This window comes from Filicampus tigris, chromosome 15, assembly GCF_054856515.1.
Source record: "Filicampus tigris isolate MCC_2025a chromosome 15, RoL_Ftig_1.0, whole genome shotgun sequence".
Taxonomy (NCBI): domain Eukaryota; kingdom Metazoa; phylum Chordata; class Actinopteri; order Syngnathiformes; family Syngnathidae; genus Filicampus; species Filicampus tigris.
The window spans coordinates 9,254,258-9,279,660 of record NC_141231.1 but is presented as its reverse complement, the minus strand read 5'-3'; the positions used below and the strand labels follow the sequence as shown (position 1 = coordinate 9,279,660).

At 42.0% G+C, this 25,403-nt stretch overlaps 2 protein-coding genes across 4 annotated transcripts; both read right to left on the bottom strand.

Moving 5' to 3' along the window:
- Positions 1-205: 205 nt before the first annotated feature.
- On the bottom strand, positions 206-10,347 carry rnf208 (ring finger protein 208). Its single transcript, XM_086054336.1, has 2 exons — positions 9,899-10,347; positions 206-2,048 (listed from the first exon to the last, which is right to left on the bottom strand). The coding sequence occupies exon 2, from the start codon at positions 1,315-1,317 to the stop codon at positions 541-543; it is 777 nt and encodes a 258-aa protein (XP_085910462.1). The 5' UTR covers positions 1,318-2,048; positions 9,899-10,347; the 3' UTR covers positions 206-540.
- A 5,305-nt stretch (positions 10,348-15,652) lies between these two features.
- On the bottom strand, positions 15,653-25,079 carry slc5a1 (solute carrier family 5 member 1). 3 transcript variants are annotated; one of them, XM_086053198.1, is made up of 15 exons: positions 24,899-25,079; positions 23,409-23,480; positions 23,175-23,279; positions 22,982-23,041; positions 22,785-22,889; positions 22,612-22,717; positions 21,859-21,939; positions 21,559-21,767; positions 20,172-20,307; positions 20,002-20,109; positions 19,780-19,930; positions 19,527-19,695; positions 18,005-18,220; positions 17,828-17,927; positions 15,653-16,327 (listed from the first exon to the last, which is right to left on the bottom strand). In XM_086053198.1, exons 1-15 carry the CDS (start codon positions 25,034-25,036, stop codon positions 16,113-16,115), a joined length of 1,971 nt encoding a protein of 656 aa, XP_085909324.1. In that variant the 5' UTR covers positions 25,037-25,079; the 3' UTR covers positions 15,653-16,112. The 3 variants fall into 3 exon arrangements, with proteins under 3 accessions (XP_085909324.1, XP_085909325.1, XP_085909326.1); XM_086053199.1 differs by having other exon boundaries at positions 23,175-23,256; positions 24,899-24,947; XM_086053200.1 differs by lacking the exons at positions 23,175-23,279; positions 23,409-23,480; positions 24,899-25,079 and having other exon boundaries at positions 22,974-23,041.
- Positions 25,080-25,403: the final 324 nt, after the last annotated feature.

Below are 25,403 nucleotides of genomic sequence, written 5' to 3'. Positions count from 1 at the left end.
GTGACTTATTCTGTTCTATGAATGGCAACGAGTTTATACACAGGTAGATTATGTACCTTCTTCCACTAAGTGGAAGAGCATTTAAATCTTCTGCCAGTAACTATAAATCACTGGCATAGATAGGTGAACACACATAAATTTGCTGCAGCGCAAAGGTTGGAAACTACTGCCCTAGTCGTTTGGAGATATCAGTAAGAGACAAAAGTTTTGTCATTAATTTAATCTTTATTCACCTTGAGGGGATGGGGGGAGGGTTTAAACTCCCCTGGCATTCCCTTGAAGAGAGATGACAAACACATCCAACCAAACAAGAGAGGGTGAACAGGATTCCAGTCCATACGTAAAATACATATATTAACTATTTATCGAACCGTCTGCAACCATTAGTCCCACACAGTATCCATCTGTGCTATTAAATATATAGAGATAAGTCATCTGTGGAGGGAGTATTGACAGTTTATGTGTGTGTGAGGGTAACGGGGAGAGCTTATAGTCGACAAAGGTGTGGCTGAGCAGCGTTACGTGGCGCCCGCGTTTTGTCTACATGATGCCGCAGGAGGACAGCGGGTTGGCGATGTGGCAGGTGCAGGCCGACTGGCAGTACTGGCGCACAGTCTGGTAGCAGCTGCGGTCGGCGTCCCCGCCCCACTGCACGGGCCCGTTGGGGTCGGCGGGCAGGCGGCTCAGGATGCTGGTGTTGATGGCGAGTGCCGCCAGGCCGTAGTCGGTAAACAGCACGGTCTCGCGGCGGCAGGTGGGGCAAGAGATGAACTTGTACTTGGGGCACGACTCGTAGAGGATCTGCAGGCACTCCTCGCACACCGAGTGCAGGCAGGACAAGATGCGAGGGCGCTTGCCGGCGAAGTTGTAGGTGTGGCCACAGGTGGGGCAGTCCAGGGGCTCGCAGGGCATGGGGGGCCCCGAAGAAGTCGAGGACGATGACGAGGACGTGGAGGAGGAGCGTAACACGTACTGGTTGACGATGACGTCCTCCATCTTGTAGTGGAACTGGTGGTAGCAGATCTCGTTGGCACTGGTTTTGCGCTGCGCTAAGAAGCCCTGCTCCCTGCGGACAACGGGGGTCTGGGGGGACGGCATGGGCCTGGGGGTCGCCACCGTCATGTCGAGCGTCAGGTCGCTGCAGGCCTGGTTGACGATGATCTCCCCCTCGCCGCCGCCGTCCCACGCCACCCTGGGGGGAGGGGCAAAGCGAGGTTGGGTGACGGGCACCGTGCACTCTCTGGGGAACTTCTCAGACTGGATGATCTTGACCGTGTCCATCGGGATGGTGACAGGCTGACGCCTGAGGCAAGACATTTGGAATTCGGAAGTGGACACGCAGAGGCTCGAAAGAAGAGTGGGCACCCCTGCCTGGTTCTAGGCAAGAGAACTGGGTAGTGTTGTGATGTTAAAGTCAGCCATTAGAGGGCACATGTGGGCGAAGGACTGCCTCCATGATGCCTTTAGAGACCCCGCCCCCGACCCTGGTGGAGGCTCCTGTGTGCCTGAGTCCTTATGAGGACTTGCTGGGTTGAAAAGTTGAGCCAGAGCACCTTTATTTAAAGCTTAAGAATAAACAGTCCAGCTTCCTAGACCGGTGTTGGCTACTCATGTGTTAAAATAACATTATATTCAAACAGTTAGCACCAGTAGATAGATAGATTTTAGATGCACAGTTATATTTGCACACGCACTACAGGTTGCTTAATGTCTGCATTCACAGGGCGGAATGATCAAATTCCAAGTATCTCAAAGTGAATTCAGTGAATTAAAATGCGTTCCTTATGTCTGTCTGTGTTCTGTCCAATTCACTCAGCAGACTCTGGTTGACTCCCGTCTTTGTTGACAAGAGAGTGGTCTAGTATTTAATAAGGGAAGGTGTCCTTTGGGGCTTGCCGTCGTTGTTGGAAAGATTCCCTTTTGTAAATTCCTATGAGTTGGGGGTTGAGATTTGGGGTCAATGAAGTGATAACAGTCTGAAAGTGCGGTCCTCCGTGTTCGTCTCGCTTTCTAGGTGGTGATCGAGCGTCCTCCTTTGGTGCGTCTTCCTGTGAAAACACAACACAGGGAACGGTTTGCTCAGATATGTGCTTTCATAGACACATCGCTGGTTGCTAACAGGCACTTAGCCCTTTGTCGGTTTTCGCGATCCATATCTGTGCCGAGTGAGACACACCTCATCGGTGGAGTTTTTTTTTGGAGATTGTGCTGAGAATTGGGGTGAAAACCATACTTGTGTTGTGGTCTGAATTTCATACAGAGTACTTAGTCAATTGCAAAATTAATGTACTGAAATAGACTTAAACAGGAAGTCAACCCCAAAATATTTTTTTCAAGAATATGTTCTATGCAGGCCCGCTAGTTGAAACAAGGCATTCTAATAAACATTCCATTTGTGCAATAAGAGTTAATCCACCCGCTTTTCGCCATCTCTGGGGGCGACCATTTTGGTTAAAAACGTGTGGATTAACTCTTATTCTACAAACGCAATATTAATCAGAATGCCGTGTTTCAACTAGTGGGACTGCATAAAACATATTCTTTGGGTTGATTTCCCCTTTAAAGAAACACTGTGTTATGTTAGTTTTTGTTGATTATGGCGGCGCCATGTGGACAAAAGCGGTTGTTTTGACAAAAATCAACCACATTTCCCATGCATGCCAGCGCGTAGTGTCGTGAAATCCTGAGCCGTACTTATAGCGAAATGAGGAAGTGAGTATGCCCTCAAGCAATTCAGGACATTTATATTTTTTGTGTGCCAGGGTTGATCCCATCCTCCCCAAAGTTGCTTTGTGCCAGTAAAAACGATACAGACCCCCTCAGGGAATTAAGTCCCATTCAACTACTGTACTTGTAAGTCAATGTTTCATCAAAATAGTTGTGAAAAAAATGTATTAAGGTCGATTTCTTGCCCAGTGCTGCTTTAAGTATCTTTTCATAAATACACTTATGTCACCCAATTTTAGTGCTTTGCTCAAGGGAACGAGCTCTGGATGTGGTCCAGTAAAAAGTATTGAAACTTGCGCAGGATAATCCAACGCTGTAACCAATTAACCATCGCAGTTGATTATCAGTTCATCCAGGGCAAGAGAACTATTTCCTTACATGGGCCAGTCAAGCAGTCATTTGTCTATGAGTACAGTATGTGAGTGACTCTCACGTTGCACTTAATTGTGCTTTATATAGTGTTGTGAAACCGTGCAAGTGTTGATCTGGTGACAAAAGAAACATTTTGGCTTGAATCCAGGTGTGAGTTTATACTTTTAGTGTGACTCAGCGATCAAGTTACATCCTGTTCCAGGGCAGAGAAGTTTTTATGTGACTTATTAGGGCAACAGATTTGCTTCTTTGATGTTTCACACGGGACCTGGTTTTCACTGTGGGGCAGGGCACAAGGACAACTGCACCCCAACGTGAGTTTGCCCAAATTTGGAAGTGGTTGCTTAGCGGCCATGCAAACAATATTTTCCACTATTTCCATGCAATTTTCGTGTAGAACACTACGAAATAAGCGACACGCCACACACGCAGCTCAGAATACCGTTTTTTTAGACCAGTGGGGGCGCTTCGAACATAATGTAAAAAAAGAGCATTGTTATCTTTGTAATGTGTTTGCTCGTGTAAAATAGAAAGACATGAGCGTTGCAGTAGTTGTTAAATAAACAGATGTCAGCTGAGAACAGCTAGGTGACCGTGACAGACATGCTTCCGCCTCTCTGTCAACACTCTAAACTGTCATCAACGGAGCTGTCAAACGCATAAGCACGGATCTCGGAGATTTATGTCCTACGTGTAGGTTGATCAAGCATGTGGGTGAGCCGTTTTTCGAAACAAAACAAACAGCGAATGAAGAGGCAGGACAACAGCGTCCTCAGTTCTTCATTTTGTGCACTGTGATGATTCACTGAGGCGAAATCAGCGAGCAGAGATGACCTACATGGTGAGTGAAAAAGAAGGGAAATGGCAGCACAGCACAGCAGGTTTTCTATTTCTGGTTTGTTGTATGCATGCACACATTAGCGCTTCCTGCACCCCTCCCTCCGCACCATCAACAGTCACACGCCTCCACTCTAACATGATGCAGCGGCCATAGTAGACATCTTCCTTCCCCGTATGGTCCCATCATGCATGTGTTTGTCTGGCCCCTCCACACCCAGAGTCGCACTCACCATGGCCCTGTAACACTATTCTCAAAATAGCCTACCTGTTCCTCCACCCTTTCACACGCATGTGATAAGGTCCAGCATCGGGCAGCAAGATATCCATTTCAATACATTATAGTGATGTATGGCCTTAGAAGGTAGGTGCAAAAAGATGATCATTTTGGAAAAAAAATGTAGGGAAAAAAAAAAAAGCAGGGCAGCATGGTGGTCTAGCGGTTTGAATGCTCCCCCCACAGTGTTTTAAGGTATTGGGTTTGAATCTTGCCCTTCTTGTGTGGAATTTGCATGTTTTGTTCTTTTTACCGAGCAGCTAGGTCAGGAGAGTGTGTACTAATTTTCCATGTAATATGTCATTAAATTCCTCTTTACTATCATTGGTACCCTAAAATACACACACAGAAGAAAAAAAGAATCCAAAGTAAACCATACTAATCTCATACTGTATGACTAACTCTAACATGATGTCATCCAACAGCAGCTCTGTTATTTTCCCCCCAAGAATTTGGTCTTAATTCTGAATTGTACAACCTCTGTGCTATTCCCATTTGGAAGATCCACTGTGATAGCTGAACTGCAATCGCTAACATGTTTACATGTGAACTACTAGTCTTTAATATCGGTATCACTTTTTAATTTCATTTCGGGGTTGAAAATGACATTTTGATATTGCGGAAATTAGATGCCTAACTAGCACCCAGTAGAGCAAAGACAGCCACCAAGGTCAAACTATCCTAATTTGGATCAGCACCTAATTGTACACTGAGGTTTGCTCTGATGCACCTCAAGGTGTATAAAGTATTTATTCATTTTTGGACTCCCCTTTATTAAAGCGGAGGTCAATGCAAAAAAATATATTTGCAATATTATGTTCTATGTGCTTTCATCAGTCTAAACACGGCATTCTGATTAACAATGTTTGTGGAATCTGGGTTAAGTAGCAAAATTCACCATTTTTTTTTGCCATTTCAGGCGGCGGCCATTTTGTCATTCTTGTCGACTGAAAATGACATCAATGTTGCTCAGGTAACGACCAATCACGACTCATCTATTTTCTGAAGCTGAGCCATGATTGGTCGTTATCAGAGCCCTGAACAAATGTGACGTCATTTTCAGTCAACAGAAAGTGGCAAAATGGCCGACCGCTGAGATAAAAACGGTGCAATGTTAATGAGAATGCCGTGTTTAGACTGGTGGGCCTGCATTGAACATATTCTTGTAAGGAAAGTTTTCGGGTTGACTTCCTCTTAAATTAATCTGAGTTATAGTTTATCTTCCTTGGTTAGTGCTTTTCTTTTGAGTAGTAAATACGATCTGCACTCAGCAGTTTGTGGCTGAACGAAGGTACTCACAGTTACAGATACAGTTCAAGTCGATAATGCCCCCTGTGACTATTAAGACAGTTCCTATTGGACAGGATTTAGACTGCATGGTTCAAGTGGCAATCGCGATTGTTTTGCTCTCAAGCAGCACACACTCTTTTTCAAACTTGTCACAAGTTTTGAAAGCCTTTTGCTTTATAAATAGCAGAATATGATGTTATTTAAGAGACTGTGTGTGACGCCACTTTTAATAAAAATATCCACACACGAGTTTCAAATTTATTTTTTTTTAAATCGCAATTACAACATTTCTATTCAAACCATCTTTGTTACAGGCTGCAAGCGCTTTTTATTTTTGCAGACAGTGTGGTCAAAACTATTGGGACCGCTGGGCATTACAGGAAGCGAGCGTGGAAGAAAGTAAATCAACAGCTTTCACTCTTCTCTGAAGAATTTTGGTAATATTTTTTTTGTTCATTTATCTAGAACAACAATTCCCATAGGGCAGTGGTTCTCACTTTTTAGACCAAGTAAAACCTAAAAAATATTTTTGTTTTGTATATACCATTTAAAATAAAATAGTAGCACACCATATCTGTGTTCATCATAAATGAAGCAGGGGTTGTTAGTATGTTAAGATTATTGCAAGCCACTCTAACATTATGCACAATTTTAACATTGAACGCTGTACTTAAATAGAAACATAGGAAAAATAAATAGGAACATTAAAATGGTAGTTAAAACATTGATTCAATTCAAATGTATTGCACATAACATTCACATAAAATGTTTGAAAAAAAAACAAGACCTAAAGATTAGACGCAAAAGAGTTGAACTTTGAGTTGAAAAGTTAAATACAACTGAACTGTACTGTACTTGGGCTGTGATTCTTTCACAAGTGGTAGCCTGCCACACTTTGAGAATCACTGCCATACCGCTTCGATGAACATGAGTTCAGGACTCCGGTCCAGATTGATTTATTCATTAAGAGGTGCCAGCCAAGCCTGTAGTGTACTTTGTAAAGCTGAAATAGTGTGAGAATATGCCAAGTTGACTGAAGTCCACAAAATCACATCTACATTAAAAGTAACCGTATCACATATGTTTTTTGTGGCTTTAAACAGCACATTTAAGTGCACCTGTCTGGGAAGCGGAGATAAAACAAGAGGAGTCTTTGAGCATGGAGGAGAAAAAGTGGCTAAAATTACCCCTCTCTGATTTTGCAGACAACACCACACGAGACGGGCTGATAAGAGACCTCCCCGTCCTGCCGATGGGCCGGCTTTGGCGCAGTCTCCGTGCTAATCGACGTTAGCCCTCTGCTGTTATGTAAGGAGCTCATCCCAGCCCCGACCGCCGCTTGAAAAGTGCAAACTGAAGCAAGATTTTCCCGCAGTTGTCCCCTTGGCGTGTCTGCAGCCTCCTCTACCAGCGCAAGGCCATTCTGACAATAATGAAATCAAGGTAGGCATCTGACCTGCTGGTTGTCATCACAAACATGAGGACGTTGGGAGACTGAGACACACGCACCCTCATCACCCTCATTGTGTGCCATGCTTTACATTCCACCGGGCTGACAAACAAACGCATGGCAAGCCGATATCAGACACAAACATCATCACATACATTCTTGTTCCCATGACAATGTTGTAGGAATGCATACAAAGAAGTTTAAGTTGAGTGTGTTTGTCTTATGCCGTTTAATACTATTGAGGTTTGTAATCCAGCCCTCTGCCTTCTTTCTCTCTTATACTGATACATGGGCCTGCTGCCATCTTTTACAATGTTGGATGTTTCTAGACAAGTATTTATTTTTTCTTTGTTTTTAAAGAGGAAATCAACTCCAAAATGTTCTTTACAATAATTTGTTCCTTGCAGCCCCACTACTCTAAACACGGCATTGTGTTAGTGGAATATGAGCTAAGTAGTAAAATCCATCAATTTTTGGGACAGCCATTTTGTCACTTGCTGTCAACTGATGACATGACATCACAGTTGATCAGGTACCCTGACATGGACTAAAACGGTTGGAAATCACTACTTAACTTACTTAACATGTTTTGACTTGTGGGGCTGCAACGAGCATATTATTTTAAAGATTTTTTTTGGTGCTTGACTTCCCCTTCAAGTGTTGTTCAGTTATTACGACTGAGCTGGAAGTCAATTCATAAACGTTCTTGACAATAATATGTTCCATGTGTTCTCACTAGTCTAAACACTGCATTCTGATTAATATTGCCTTTGCGGAATATAAATTAAACAGAAAAATCCACCCGTTTTTATCCATCTCAGAGAGCTGCCATTTTGCCTCTTGATGTCGACTGAAAATGATGTCATGGTCCAATGCTAACGTATGCGAACGTAGTTGAAAAGTCATAATCGCAGTAAATGTTTGTATGAAAACCAGGTCTATGCCAGAAATATTATACAATCAAAGAAAGACCATAAGTATGTCAAAATTTGAGCAAGTCTACTTGTGCCGGTGACAATGTATTCTTAGGCTGCTGCCCAATCCAGTTCACTGCGTGCCATTCGTAACCTCAAAACAGGAATTGTCAGGACCATCAGAAATGGAGAACCTCCTACACTTGGATGCAAACAACAGAGGCACGAGTTTGCTTTCTTCTTTGGGATATTCCAAATAGCTGTAAGGGTCATAATCTTGAACCTGCATATACGTGGAAACGTCGTAAACTCAGAACCTTCTGTATGGTGTGCAAAATTGTTAAAGTAGGGAAATCAACCCAAACATATTTTTTTCAAGAATATGTTCCCAGCAGGCCCACTAGTTGATACACGGCATTCTGATTAATTTTGCGTTTGTGGAATATGAGTTAAGCAGCAAAATCCACCCCTTTTTAGCCATCCAAGGGGGCGGCCATTTTGTCACATCTGTCGACTGAAAATGACATCACAACTGCTCAGGGCTCATGTAACGACCAATCACGGCTCAGCTTCAGAAATCAGGTGAGTTGTGATTGGTCACTACCGAAGCCCTGAGTAGTTGTGATGTCATTTTCAGTCGACAGAAGGCCCAGTGATGGCTAAAAACGGATGGATTAATTCTTATTCCACAAACGCAATATTTATCAGAATGCCTTGTTTCAACTAGTGGGTTTACATAGACCATATTCTTGACCAAAATATGTTTGGGTTGACTTTGTCTTTAAGTTGCCACAGATTTCGTATGATTTCCTTCTAAATCCTCGTAGAACATTGTTGCTTGAGAAAAGGCTGCCAAACGTTGCGATTATCCTCACGCACTCAACCGTCATCTTTTCTGAGCTGATTCACCTGTGATTGGAGGCCGGTTAGTGGAGAAGGATTCTGAATGTTCTGAATGAGTCATCAGTCTGTCTCCATGCCGACCCCGTCTCTCTCTCTCTCTCTCTCTCGCTCTCTCTCGTTGTCTTCTCTCAATGGAAACCTGTCTGTCCGCCACATCCTTTTCACATCTGTGTATGCTTATGAGTTGGCGTGGAGATGGCCGTGCTTTTAGATTAGGTCCGCGATGTTGAGCCAACTGTCCACATCCAAGCTTCGGCTGGTAAAAAAGCAACGCGGAGGGTATTATGTTGTGTTTTGATTACGTAACATGCGGTGACCTTGGGTGCAAATCCTACGGTTTACTCTATGGAGATGATGTAGTTGCTCACTTGAATATGTCAAGAACGGTGGTGGTTTTGTTTTTGAAACGATTCTTTCCCCCACCATCCACGGTCGACTTCGGCCATTTTGCAACTCATTTCCGTTAAGTGCTCTTCATTGTTCCCGGAGCTGCAGCGGCAACATGGCAGAGGTGCACGCAGGCAGAAAAATGAAAAAGCAATAATCATCACCCGCCACCTCATGGATGATTGATGAGCTTCCGCAATATCCCGACGGCGGCTGGATTGATTAAGGCCGATTGATTTTTCCAAAAAGTCCTGCCGTATCGAGAAGCCATTGTTGACGTGCCAAATATTTAAGATGGAGAATCCTTTTTGGCACGGGGGGGGGGGCGGTGCGTTCAAGAGACCCGGTTATGCAATGGCAACATTTCCCACTGCAGTACCGACGTACGGTTTGGGATGACAGAACACACGCACACCTCATGCACACTATCGAAGAGGTCCGCCAAATGTCATGACTACTCGAGAACACAGCAGGGCTGGGGAACCTGCTGCCTACATGGAGCCTACTACAGCATTTCTTAAACCCGCACACAAAAACCATTCAACCCATATACATTTTTGTAAAACACAACCGATTTTTTTTGTGTGTGTTTTTTTATAAATGGCCCTGGTAGGACTGTCAGCAGCCATGCATGTGCGATGATGCAACAGCCATGTAAGCCCACCTGCACCTCATTCAGAGCTCGATTGCTTCTAGAAGATCCATCTGACGAGCAAACTCACAAAACAGCATCATCCTCACCTTAAGCCTCGGTCGGGTCTTTTTTCAAGGTTGCAAGCTTTGCTTCCCGGCAGGATGAGGATGGAGGAAATGTTAAGATGGAGGAGGCAAGGTGGAGGCACATCCACATCCTTCGTCTTTTGTCCTTCACACCGGCGCTCCGCCTCCTCCGGCGTGTGTCGGAGCGTCTCTCTCGGCTCCCTCCATCCCTGCTGTGGCTTAGTCCACCCGGGCGTGGGGACTTGAATCTAGCCGCTGCTCTCCTCGTCGTGCCGCTCTCCCGTGCGCTTATCAGCCCCGCTCACAACAACACCTCCTCCTCCTCTTCCTCCTCCTTGGTCGTCAGTTCCAGGCGAGCGCACCTCGGCGCTGCGCATGCGCACTCTCCTCACGTTGCCCTCCTCACTCTCTCTCGCTCCTGCTCTCTCAGCCTCTATCTCCCCATCACACACTCCCTCCCATCCCCTCGCCGCAGCACACACTGCAGTGGCTCTGCAGGCAGCGTCGCGCTTTTTAGTTGCCAGAGGAAATGTTTCAGCCAATCAGAAACATTTACAGCCAAACCCCACAGTCACACACCCTCCCTCCTTAACTAACTACAGTATATGCGCACAGACAAATACTAACACGCACACACACACACACACCTATGCAGGAAGCTGGCGCAAACGCGGATCCAATCTACAGAGTGCAGAGAGAAGGAAATGAAGCATAAATTCACTAACAAATTATGTTTGGTAAAGATGCTGACTGCAAGATCTGAGCTCAATCAAATGCATTTCATCCATTAATCACATTTTCTGCGAGAAGCGCCACTTTAAATTAAAGGGAGCCTTATAAATGCTTTATGAAGTTATTAACTAATGCAATTATGTTTAATACATGGGTCATGTTAAAATGTGGAAGTGTGGCAGGAGCAACTAATGTTAAAAACTGTAACAAGTACAGTAGTTTATACAGTGGAATGTCAAGTTATGAACTTAATTAGTTCCGTGATCCCGTTTGTAACTTGAAACATTCATAATTCAAGGTCATGTTTCCCACTGAAATGAATGGAAATGAAAATACTCTGTCCTCCCTCCCTAAAATGGACGGACGGACCGTTCCGTCCCTGGGACGGAATGCCCATCTCTGGTTGTTTATCTTCATGTGCCCTGCAATAGACCGGCGACTAGTTGTGCCTCTTGCTCAAAGTCAGCTGAGAAAAATGGATGGATGGATGTTTACTAATGATTATGACCTTATTTAAAAATTAGAATCCATTTACAAAGGTACATTTTGTTGTTACATTGTACTGACATGATTTATTTACAGCAGAGGCTCACAATTAAAACGAGAAGTGGCTTTTATATACGTCATGTTACAAGCAATATTTTTACAACACTATTTTAGCTTGTCTTATTTCCTATAAATACAGAAGTCAAGTTGAAGGCAGCTTGCGTCTTTGAGCATTGTTTATGTTGCATAATACAATTGATGAAGCTTTCATCTTGAAAAAAAAATCCATGGAGGAAAAATATCACAAATCCTTTTATTACATAACTTACAAAAAGCTATTGGATTGTGTCCATTGTAAATCGGGCGGCCTCCTTTTGTCCAGTCCTGCAGCTTCCTGCGGAGCTAATTAGCAGTCGCTAATGAGAAAATGAGCTGAGCACAGCGATATGTCAGTGAAATCTCAAAATCTTGACTCAGTGTTGCTTTTGCTGGCCTCAGGAAGTCAACACTCACAATGTCGCAATAAGTAGCGCTCAGAACTCAGACTAGTCATTATTTCATCCACTGAGCTTGTATTGTCCTGGATAAGCATGCTGCCTTCCAAATCTAGTTCCCGGACATGTTTCTGCTCAATCAAGTATTCATGAGTGTTTGGAACGATGAATTAAACAAGAAGGCGTCACAGCCATGAAGTGCATTTTTGCAGCACTTGAATATGAATTACACTCCCCTCCAAAAGTATTGGAACGACAAGGTCAATTCCATTGTTTTTGTTGTATACTAAAGACATTTGGGTTTTCGATCAAAAGATGAATGTCACACAAAAGTTCAGAATTCCAGCTTTTATTTCACGGTATTTACATCTAGATGTGTTAAACAATTCAGGAGTGAGCGCCATTTGTTTGAAGCCACCCACTTTTCAAGTGAGCAAATAAATTACCTTAAAGTGAATAAAATTCAGGCGGCACGGTGGTCGACTGGTTAGCACGTCCGCCTCACAGTTCAGAGGTCGTGGGTTCGATCCCGGCTCCGGCCTCCCTGTGTGGAGTTTGCATGTTCTCCCCGTGCCTGCGTGGGTTTTCTCCGGGCACTCCGGTTTCCTCCCACATTCCAAAAACATGCATGGTAAGTTGATTGGATACTATAAATTGCCCCTAGGTGTGATTGTGAGTGCGGATGTTTGTCTCTGTGTGCCCTGCGATTGGCTGGCAACCAGTTCAGGGTGTCCCCCGCCTACTGCCCAAAGACAGCTGGGATAGGCTCCAGCACGCCCCGCGACCCTTGTGAGGAGAAGCGGTATCGATAATGGATGGATGGATGGATAAAATTCAATATTTGGTGGCGTAACCCTTACTTGCAATGACTGCATCAAGTCTGCGACCCATTGACTTCACCAAACGGTTGCAATCTTCATTCGAAATGCTTTTCCAGGCCTTTACTACTTCACGAGGGTAAAATACTTGCTCTATTGGGTTAAGGTCCGGTGATTGACTTGGCATATCTAAGACTGTCCACTTTTCCCTCCTAATGAAGTTCTTTGTTGTGTTACCAGTGTGTTCTGGGTCATTATCTTGTTGTATAAAGACGCTTCCCCTGATTAGTTTGAATGTACTTTTCTGTAAATTGCCAGATAAAATTGTTTTGCAGACTTCGGAATTCACTCTGCTACTACCGTCATGATTTAGATCATCAACAAAGACTCGTGAGCCTGTTCTAGAAATAGCCATGCAAGCCCAAGCCATGATGAGTTTGTGTGTTTTGGAGCATGAGCAAATCCTTTCTTTCTCCATACTTTGGCCTTTCCATCACTTTGGTAGAGGTTAATCTTGGTCACATCAGTCCACAAAACGTTTTTGGCTTTTATCTGTACTTCAACCCAAAATCAATCAAATGTCTTCAGTTACAACAAAACAAAAGAATTGACCTTGCCATTCCAGTTCATTTGGAGGGGACTGTACATGTTTTTTTTACTTGTATGTAACTTCCCTTTAACATTAAGCACGGATGTTGCACAACAGATCAACAGATCGTGTTCGACCAGTTTGAAGGAGCACACCTGTAAAAAAAAAAAAAAAAAAAGCCATAGACGATTATGCAAAGCAAGAGCATTAACAGTAGAGCTAAAGCTGCAAATGTACTAGACAGCTTCAACAAAGATAATGATGCTTAGCTTTGATTTAAACTGTCAGGAAGGTATCCTGCCGCTGAACTACACTGTCTGAAACATTATCACGTCAGAGCTAAAAGGAAAGCAGATCTGCATTGAGTTTTGTTCGATGCACAGATTAGCATTAGCTAGCTAACAATGTTAGCTTCTGTAAGCAGCACATACTGTACTTGCCCGCATGTTGAAGTTGTTGTTGGGGGGTATTTGTGTTTGGCTGTGTCTACATGAACCACATAGGCGGACTATAGCTTCGTTTACACGGACGGTATCGACTCTGCTCTACTCTACTGTACTTGGTTTTACACCAAAAAACAGGGCGTCTCCACTTTCACTACCATGGAGCTTCTCCTCATCTCGCTAGTGACGTCATGTTACAGCGACCGCAGCTAGCGTGCACTGCACATGCTGACAAAACAATGGAACATCTTTTCGGTCCTCATGGACCCAGTCAGGTGCCTCTGCACATCTTTGTCAGCAAGTAATGTTAAAAAGGTTTGCATCTACTCAAAAGTCCAAATATTTATCTGTTTGGAAGCCATTCGTTTTCATTTCTTCGTCATTTGTCGTAATGGCGGCTGTTTTCCCGGGGTGGTGGTTTGCACATTAATGACAATTGTCTTGGACCAATCTTTGGCCTCCTAAACATTTACGTCACATTTTAGAACCGGGCTACTTTTTTAGAACCACAAAGGAGTAGGTCCCAAAAAAAGCGAGTAGAGTAGAGCCAGGTAGATTTGTCGGTGGAGATTGGGCTTTTTTCGAGTAGAGTAGAGTAGGGTAGATACCATTGGTGGAAACAAGGCTTAATTGACAAGTAGAAATGTAATTTATGAAGCACTGCCTCCATGAGTGAAAATACTTTTGGTGTCTTTACGTGGCTTTATGCCCCCAGCAGGTTCACCAATGGCAGACAGGTCCTAGATGAGGAACTCAACAAAACACGGCTCATAGACCCCTTATGATGAGAAACATTTTTGGCTCTCGTTTTCCGATTTTTACAAAACTTTATTTAGCAAATATAAAGTTACAACACAGAATACATACGAAAATACCATAAAAGACAGTGATTTCAAAAAATAACTATACATAGAGTATTCTAAAAAAAAAAAAAAAAGGTCTCATGAGTATTCAGGGGTCCAGGTCCAATATGCGCCAGGGCTAATTATTTTTTTTGTCCTTTTTTCTTTCTTTTCGCAAGTAAACCAGTATTTGTTTTACTACGCTATCACTGCTTATCATGATGTTTTTTATGCCCGGACATGGGTGATCAGGGCCCTCCTCTGGAGCCAGTCATTGGGTTGGGGCTCGTTGGCGAGCACCTGGTGGCTGGGCCTGCACCCAAATGGGCCCAGTCAGGCACAATCTAAAGAGGCAACATGTGTCCCACTTCCCAGTAGGAGTGGCCAAGGGGGTCGGGTGCATTGAGTGTGTGGTAACGACTCTGAGGTGGGCTTTCCTAATAAGATCCTCAGTGGCAGGGCCCCTGAGGTGGATGAGATCCGCCCAGAGTTCGTAAAAGCGGATTATTTAAACAGTAAGATGTGAAAATTATGGGGAGAAAAATTATATGACAAGTCACAATTTTCAAAGAATCAAATCGGGAATATTATGCCAGCAATGTTGTCATTTTGCAAGAATACAGTTGTAATATGAGGATAAATCATCATAGTATGTACTCCTTTATCCATCACAATTTAAAACTGAAAATGAAAAGAAAAGAAACAAAGAAGAAATAAACATACAATATTTGCTGTTCACTCATTAACCACATTAAACCAAACATGTTGAGGATGCCACGGGACAAAAATACGTTCAGGACGCAATAGTTTGACATTATATGCTGCCTAATTGACGGTGCAATGTTTCAAGGCCATTCTTATGATTTATTACCTATCCAGAAACGTCTTGTGTGATGTCATACAACAGTGTGCAGGATTGTATTTACAAAAACAGTGACCTCTAGCGGTAAGTCAATATAGTACGTTTTTATCCATTAACACCTGAAGCAACAAATGGCAACAGCATAAATTGTGGACGTTGAAATTAAAAAGAGGTTTGTGAGAGAGCACAAACATACATCAGCTGGTACACGTCAAATAAATTAAATGGTTATTTATTTATTTATTGAAATAACTGACACTGGCTCTATGTTAAATTGTGTTGGAAATGATTAATTAAGTTGTCCCATTATAATTAGTTTTATTTAGTCAAATTTTATAAAAACATTTAATGTAAACTTATTTTGATTAAAAAGCGAATAAGCAATCAACATGTGAAGTGATGTTACATATATAACATCATATGTATATATATATATATATATATATATATATATATATATATATATATATATATATATATTTAAATAAACCAATAAAACGCATTGCTTGATCACTTGTGGACTGTTTTGGGAAATATTTGATATAATTTAACACATATTTAAATTTGATTTGATTTTTCTAATCTAAAAAAAATTTATTGAAAAATATTTATTTTAAAAATACCTGAAATGCCTAAAATACCTAAAATGGTTATTAAAAAATGTTAAAAACATGAAAAACTTTTAAAAAATAATCAACAGTGCATTTGAAGTTTATAGGTCGATATAATATGATTTCTTAGTCTAAGAAAAACTGTATAAATTATGGCAATTATTTGGAATTTTACACTGGCACTTGTTTAATAAATAGGTGTGTAAATGTATTTGTGCACTGAACTGTGTGGGTGTGTGCGTGTGTGTGTGTGGGGGGGGGTGTGTGTGTGTGTGTATGGGTATGTATATCTATGTATATGTATAGATATGTATATATAAATGTGTATATGTATATGTATGTGCGTGCATGCGTGCGTTTAGCCATAAAATCCATGAAAGAAGATGGCCACACAGAGGAGGAGGATAGCGTTGACGTTGACAACATTCCTCCATAGCGGCACTTCAGATGTGTCTGTCAGTTTCCTCTGCAGCTCAGCCTGTTCCTCTTCACTCAGCTTTGGAGCTTTTTTCTGCTCCAGGCCACAGAAACATGCTAGCGCCTTCTTGCAGAAGCCTGGTTCTTCCTCTGGTTCTGTACAGTACAGAACAAAATGAGTTGTGTGTGTGTGTGGTTTGTGAATGTTTTTCTTACATTTCTGAATCGTTATGGAAGTGCAAAACATATTTGTTAAATCCAGGCTGGTGCGTGGCAGTGTCACTTTTTAGAGAAATACTATTTGCACACCCTCTACTTCTATCTCTATCATAGATTAACCTGCAAAAACCAAATGGAACAAACTACAACAGTTGAAGACAGCCGGTCCTCTTGTAATTCTACTCAAGAGGAGACTGCAGGCAGCAAGAATAGCCCCTTTCACACCGTAGGAACTAATTCGGGAACTTCAGTATCTACCCTGGTAGTTTGCAGCAAAGTGGAGACTTTAGAGCAGACCAAGGCAAAGTAGGTTCCGGTGGCCACATCTGTTCCGCCCACAGTCTCTGAATGGCCCTCATAGTGACCATGAAGTCAGAGTAATATGGAACATACGCAATGCTTTTGTTTTGAAAGTTGTGCTGTTATTTTATGTGCACAAGTGTGGACGCTAGTACAAGCGAGGTAGCGAGCAAGAGCTTCGACTTGCATCTGGAGTGTTTTCAACTTACTGTAGATACTTTTTCGCTATATTTAGCGACTTTTCCGACACATCCATAAAATGACAAAAGTGGCCCTAATGTTCTTATTTCCTTCATGGTGGAAGGAAGAGGGCCAAAAAGATTTGCATTGATAATACTGTATGCAAATATACAGTTTCCTAGATGGTATACATATCATGTATTACAAGTCATCCCTGTAATGTCAACAAAATTATACTGCACTTCTCACTCATCTATATATTTGGGAGTCCTAACTATAAACAGCTAATATGAGTTGGAGATTAGTGGACAAAATTGTTATAATTATGTGAATTTAAAGATGTCATTTTAAAGGCTACTTATAATTTTGTTAAAATTTGTGTTTTATAATTAGAACAATACGTATCATATCTACAAGTAGCAATTTACTGAAACAAGACAATAAGCTTTTTCTAAACACATTAAAAATAATATAGACAAATTTGAGGTCAGCATGTTGGCTTGGCCCTCGACAAGCGTTGCACTTTCTCATGTGACCGCTTTGAAAAATTCATCGCCCACCCCTGCTCTAGAGTAACATATTACAACATGCTGAGCTACAACAGTAGTAAGCTATCATTAGCATGTGTGCTCATTTCTTGCGTGTATGTCATGTACTATATACATTTAATACCACATATTTGGCATTTGGCACCCGCGGATTCCAATTTTCGCAGTTTTGCTTTTTTTTCCCCATACTTTCACAGGGATTTTTTTTTTGTAACAAATACTCCCCCCCCCCCAATGTATTTCAATGGCTGTCAATTATAGGCAGAATTTTGCTATTTGTGGACCGGCCGGATCCCTATCCCCCGTGAATAGTTGAGGGTGAAGGGTGACTTTAATTAGTAGTATCTTAAAAAAAAAGAAAATGTCATAACCGCACTAATTGGATTATTATTAATCAAGAGACAATTACCCTCCATTTCCATACTGTCGACATTTTCCACCCAGTCGTCTTTCTCCAGGTCAACTCTTTCTTCAGTACAGTTCCTCAGGCTCCAACACAGTCGATACAACTGGATCCAAGACAAAACATATAGAGTGACCTGCGGCGCTTATTGTAATAGTTACTATTACATCAGACATTGCATACGTGTTTGTCGGCTATGGGTTTGGTCACAAGGGAGACGCCGAGGATGATTATACAGGAGACCACAAAGAGGATGATGGCGAAGTAGAGGTAGTGAACGCCGCATATGATGGTGGGACAGTTACTGGGCTCCACACAGCTGCCCGTGCCGTAAGCAAACTCTGCAATCATCCTGGATAAGCCGATTAGGAGGCCAATGACGAGCCCGTAAAAGGCACCCTGTTGAACAAAAGAGGTTCGTTAAACATCCATCCATCCATTTACTGCTTGTCTTTATTTGGGTCACAGGTGAACCTAGCTCAGATAACTTTGTGCAAGAGAAGGTAGACTGTGGACTGGTTCTCAGTTAATCGCAACCATTCATACATTTACACTTACTGTATCGACAACAGTCTTCAGTTAAGCTAACATACATGTTTTTCCAGTGAGGGAGGAAGTACCTAGAGACATTTTTTTTTGAGGAGTAAAACAAAAAAATAATTTGTCCTTATTTGTCTAGAACGCTTTGAGGTCGCAATGGATACAATCTGAGTGGGATAAATCCAACTTCTTTGTGTCTTATTCTAGCTCAATGAGTCTAAAACTGTGGTACACATGCACTAGGCATTTAAGTTTTAAGTGCAATAAAGTTGAATTTCCATCCATCCATTTTCATCCGCTTCTGCAGGGTTGGTCACGGGGGAGCAGTTTTAGCAAGGAAGCCCAGACTTCTACATTTATTGTGTAAACATTCAAACTGTGCATAATTTTACAGTGGCTGACAATAATATTTAGTAAATAAAACTTCTGCCACATCGACGCTACTACACTTGTATACCTGCTTTAACGATGATCATTTTGTCATACTTGAAGAGTTTCATATTTTTGGTGATTTCTGGTACTTGCTGGCTTAAAGTGGGACGTCATCCCAAACATATTTTTTTCCAGAATATGTTCTATGTAGGCCCATTAGTCTTAACACGGCATTCTGCTTAATATTGCATTTGTGGAATATGAGAAATCCACCTGTTTTTAGCTAGCTCAGGGTGCGGCTATTTTGTCACTTCTGTCGATTGAAGATGACATCAAAGTTGTTCAGGGCTCAGATAACGACCAATCATGGCTCAGCTTCAAAACAACAGGGGAGCCGTGATTGGCCCTGAGCAACTTTGATGTCATCTTCAGTCTACAGAAGTGACAAAATGGATGCCCCCTGAGATGACTAAAAGTGGGTGCATTTTGCTGCTTAACTTACTGTATAATCCACAAACGCAATATTAATCAGAATGATGTATTTCAACTACTGGGCCTGCATAGAATATATTCTGGAAAATATGTTTGGGTTGACTTTAAAAACAATTGTTCTAGTTCATTAAAGCAGCAAAATGGCCAACGTACGTCACCTCATTATACAACACTGAACAAAAGGAAAGACCTTTGCACAGTCATTCTTTAACGGGATGATAAACGGAGCAGAGTTCACCTCGCTGTTTATCCAAGCCTCTGATAAATATCATTAACTAACCACTGCACAGTGGGAACTCACAGACTCATTGACTCGCTTGCAGAAGATGGCCAGTATGAAAACGGCAGCGACGGGCGGTGTGAGGTAGCTGGTGATGGACTGGATATAATCAAAGAGTTGACCGCTCTGGGCCGACTGCACCACCGGGATCCACGCTATGCTCACACCAATCAACACCAAAATGAACACCCTGCAATAGATACAAGCACAGTGGCAGTTGGGATTATACGGAGCTGAGCCATACGAATTGGTTTACGTGAAGTATTTGTTTAACCTGCCAGCGATCATGAGCTCCTTTTCGGTGGCGGAGCGACGGATCTTGGTGTAGATGTCCATGGTGAAGAGAGTGCTGGCGCTGTTGAAGATGGAGGTCAGAGAGCTCATGAGAGAGGCCAGCATGACCGACAGCATGAGACCACGCAGACCTGAGAATGCATGTGTTGAGTTATAGCGAGCGAGGGAGGGTGGTCGGGAGGCAAGGTTCTCGTCAACCCACCATTGGGCATCAGATCCACCACCAGTTTGGGATAAGCGATGTTGGTGCAGCCCACACTGGCCCCGCAGTGTTTAACACATTCGGCCGGGTCCACGCAGGCCACCACATCTGCAAAACAGCGCTGTTCAGCCGCTCCTGGAAAGTCGCCTCGAAACGTGGGTATCACTCACCAGAGTAGAGGATCCTGCTGATCATTCCGGGGAAAACCATAAGGAACATAGGCAGCAGCTTCAGGTAGCCACATAAGATGCAACCACCTTTAACGTGGGATAAACTCTTGGCCGACAGGCAACGCTGCACAATCACCTACATTGTGGAGGGTGGAAACAGACGAGTCGATTTAATAATACAGTTGTGTTCACTACAATAGCTGTGTCATTAAAAAAAGGAGTAAAGCTCAGTCCTTATAATAGCTCCATCTAACACACATGTGAAACACCTCTTTGGCCCGCCGCAAATTTGACTGAACGACTGTTTTAAATTTTTAGAATGCGTGAATAAAAGTGTTGATAAAAACTGGAAAAAGTATCATATCAATTTGATATCTTTGTTTCACAGTGCTACTTTAGTGTACAATTGGCCAGAGGTGGGCGTTTTACTAAATTTTGCTAGTCCGTCGTCCGTCAGAGGTCAGGGTACCCTTTCGTCATTTGTCAGTCCGTCATTTTTCGTGATGAACTGAATTATAATCGTCAATCCAGTCAGTCCGTCATTTAAGTCAGTCAGAAGTTCGTTGGTCCGTCAGTCGGTCCCCCCAAAAAACGTCACTGACAGACGCGCTTAGTGACAATTACAATGATGGATGAAAACGCACTTCTGTCATTCGTCAGTCCGTCTATTTTAAAAGGTGTTCAGTAATTAGTCTATCATCTGCAAATCCGAAAATCTGTCAGGGACGGACTGACGGAATGAGCACCTCTACAAATAGCAGTGTAAACAGGTATGTATGTAGCTACCCACCTAATTCACTCACTCACTCACTCAAATTTAAAATGTTAGCAGAATTGATATTCACGCTAGAACTATTTCCCTCTCACCAGAATCAAAAATGGTGCAGTCTGGTCTCATTATATCCTTCACTAATAAGGAAGTAGACTGCTAATGTACAAAGGGCAGACAAATCGAAAACTGCATTTTTTTTGGTATGTTTATTTTTTACGTTTGTTAACCAGAGGTTTGAGATAAAGGCCCCATCATAAGTGGACAGTGTCTTAACTGTCATGGAACAGCTTTCTGTGAGGTTCAACGAAGCGCTGCTAATCATTTTGGTCAACAACAACGTAGAGGCATAAGCACATTACTCTTTTGGTAACACAGGAAATAGTAGATAAAAGTAGTAAAAGGCATCTAATGTTATCTGCATGAATGAAAGTTCATGAAAGCACATTATGTCCAACCACAATAGCCTGGAAAATGACCTCTTTAGTTCTGCTTGGCCGAAACGATTGAGATAAAGCTGTATTTATTTAAATAACTATGAAGGGCTCCATCAAGCCTTTTTTTTTATGACCACGGATGTGCCATAAGTCACGCCACTTTCCATTTACGGTAACTGACCTGATCAGTGCACCAATACCACATGGCTTGAATAGTGAGTCCAAACACCAGGCCAGGCCAAGGCAAGTCTCCTGTGATGGCGTCCCTAAAAATGTGGAAGGAGTCATGCCGAGGCTTGTAGCATCTCTCAGTGATGTTCCCCGTGATGGTGGGAACAGCCTGCATATAGCGTTCCTGGAAGCTTTCATAGCCTCCCACTTCATTGAAGGCTGCAAAACAGGTCTTTTAGTAAAACTAATTTCAAACAATATGTAGAACAGCATTAACATAGATATCACTGAGAAAAAAAAAACGTATTACCGAAGCCCATGAGAATGAATGATCCGACTATCATAATGATGGTCTGTAAGGTGTCTGTGTAGATCACTGCAGCCAAGCCACCTTAAGGATATAACACAACAGCTTTATACCACTTACCACGTTTCAGCTGTAATTTAACACACTTAAAGTGGAAGTCAACACAAACATATTTTTGTCAAGAATATGTTCTATGCAAGCCCACTAGTTGAAACAAGGCATTCTGATAAATATTGCGTTTGTGGTATAAGAGGTAATCCACCCGTTTTTGGCCATCTCCGGGGGCGGCCATTTTGTAACTTCTGTATATTGAAAATGACATCACAGTTATTCAGGGCTCAGGCAACGACCAATCACAGCTCACCTGTTTTCTGAACCTGATCCGTGATTGGTCGTTACCCAAGCCCTGAGCAGTTGTGATGTCATTTTCAGTCGACAGAAGTGACAAAATGGCCGCCCCAGCTCATGTTCCAAAAATGAATATTAATCAGGATTTCAACTCGTGGGCCTGCAGAGAACATATTCTTGAAAAAAACATGTTTGGGTTGACTTCCGCTTTAAGTTCTTCCACTGTTCAACTAGAGGTGCTCCAGAAGGGGCCATGAGCAACAACAACATGCCACAGACAAATGGGTTGAGAGTATGTGAAAAAACTTTACCCACCACCCATTTATTTATTTACTTATTTATTTTTATGATTGAAATAGTCGTGGGTGCGGCATGAGACGCAAATGAATGCATCCCTGGAGGACAGACCTGTGACGGTATACAACGCCGTAATTAGGAGCAACGCCACGACGGCCAAATAGATGTTTAGGCCCAGAGCTTGGTTGATGAAAATGGCGCCGGAGAACATGTCTGCCTGAGTGGACAGGAGATTACATATCATGGCAATTGATAACAATCAGGAGATACAAAAAGACACTTACTGATATCTTGGTGAAAATATACAGGAAGAGGGAGAGAACCGAGAGGTAGACACGGATGCGCTGCCCCCCAAACCTCTTCTTCAGGTACTCAGGCATGGTGACTATCTAAACACACCCAAATGCTGTTTTAATTCATATATGCCATACTTTTGACATGTCTTGTTTAATTTTCCTAAAGAGTAAGTTGACCTGTTTACCCCAGCTTTAATGTAGATAGGCACAAAGAGCCAACCCAGGATGACCACCACAATGAGAGCCTGAAGTTGACACAATCAGTTTAAGTAATCTGGGAACCATAGTTGATAATTTATAAAACATTAAATTCAAAGTATATTACACTGATTTATCATTATTAAAAACAGAATTGTTTAAAATGAATTCTTTACTCACATTCCATTCAAATCCACCAATGGCTATTCCGGAGGCTGCACCAGTCCCGGCAATTCCCACAAAGTGCCCACTTCCGATGTTACTGGCAAAAAGAGATGCTCCAATCTTTGGAAGGCATAATTATTGGGGATTTTTTTTCATTGTACTGTATTTTTTCAGAGAGCATTCCATATTCCTGTTACATTTAGTATTGTGTCAACATCATTGCAAGAGACATGAAAATGAGGGTCTCACCGGCCACCAAACCATACTTCTGCCTGCTAGGAAGAAGCCACCAACAGTGGCGCGGTTGGTGCGAATCATAGCCTGCAAACAGAAGGATTTGAACATTATACTTTATGTCCTACAGTTATACTATTATAAAAAAATTGTCATCACTCATTGTAAAGGGCCTCTGAACACAATTACAGTGAAGTAAGAGTTCGTAATTGCAGTTATGTGATCATGATATAAGTCTTGTGCACACATTTTGGAATATTTTGGTTTCCTTGTCTCGCTACATGAGAGAATAAAAACATTAGAAACATCTGTCAGTATTAGTGCAGTGACATCTACAGCACTGAAAACTACACAGTAAATTTCATAGAGAACATTTTACTCGATTAAAAAAAAACAGATTTAGTACCATTAAACAAAATCAAATTTGGTAGTAAAATATCCTGCGTAAAATTCAGCATAACATTTACTTTGAGAATTTTACGCTGAATATTTTCACTCTCAAATTTTACTCTATAAACACTATTCAGCAAAAATTCAGCCTTATGTTAAACATTTTCATCTAACTCAAGTGTAGCTAAATGTTGTGGCTGGTCATCTGTGGATATTGTAGTGTCTCTTACATCTTCGATTTAGATTTACATATTGCCATTCATTCCACTGATTACTGAGACAGGTTCACATTAAAACTACATATTGTGGCAAATCGGCCCGTGTAAAATTGGATATTAACAAGAAATAAACACTACCGGTACTATTCCAAAACCAAAACTATACACACCTAAACTCTCCTAAGAATAGAAAATCTGCAGTGGTAATGATGTAAAAGTAGCAAATACCTCAGCTGAGAACTCGACACAAAAACAATACAGAACAAATTAGAGATAGTATTGCATTACCCCCTGTTACACAATACCCTTACTTCTTGTATTGTATTATATTAGCTCCTTTTAGATCCCGACAAAGTTGTTGGACCCCATTAAAGTCAAAACTGAGCCTGCGTTAGCCAATAAAGGCATCTGGGGGGAAGTAACAAAGCAAGAGTTGATAATTATACATATAGTTATGAGTCTGCAAGTACACTCTTAAAGTCCCTGTAAAGTGAAGATAAAAATGCCTTAAAATGCTGTAAATTTGGCCAATCTGAGTGTTGTTAACAAGCCTGCCAAATTTGAATGAATAAAAAAAATGCCAAGTAAATGAAATCACAAATCAGGTTTCAAAATGGTGAAAAATCAAGACTGTTTATTGCCAATAAAGGCCCTCTGGGAAAATAAAGCAAACATGTAGTCATTATCACTTTTAGTCTCAGGCACTCTCTGTACGGCACTTGCACACCGCCGGTGTAAGTGCGCCACAGTTTGGGAATCTATTTGCTTTTACACTATTAGTTTCTGGGTTTAGCTTTCAGCACTTACTAAAAGAAAACAGAAATGACCTTGACAACCAATGTCTACTTTCATACCCAAGAAGATACCAACAGGTACCCTTGAGGTTGAACAACTCACCCATAGTCCAACAGCCAAGACCACCAAAAAATATATCACAATGACGGATATATCAGCAGCATTATTGAGGGCCACAGCGTTTGTGTTGTTTCTGGCATCGCTCCTCACGAAGTAGAAGCCGAAATAGTCATGAGACATCGTTGAAGGTGTCCTCCACACACGCACAAGCGTCGATGAATGAAGCACCTGTGATCACCTGTGCACCTTTACCCATTCAGTACCACAGGGGGCGGAGTCAGATGTGGGAACATTTGAAGTAGCTAGTAGTGGGGGACACGATGATTTTAGTTAAAAGTAAATTGATTCATTATGTGTGGCTGTGGTCACTGAAAGCAAATAATGTTGTTAATCATCAACACACAAGGAAATACATGCTGAGATTTCCTGTAAGACAAAGCCCCTACAGATGAATGCCAGTAGCTGCAGTATTTTTTCACCTTAGGAACATATGACAAAGACTTGCAAATCAGTTATCACCACTATTAAGTATGATATTTCAAACAAG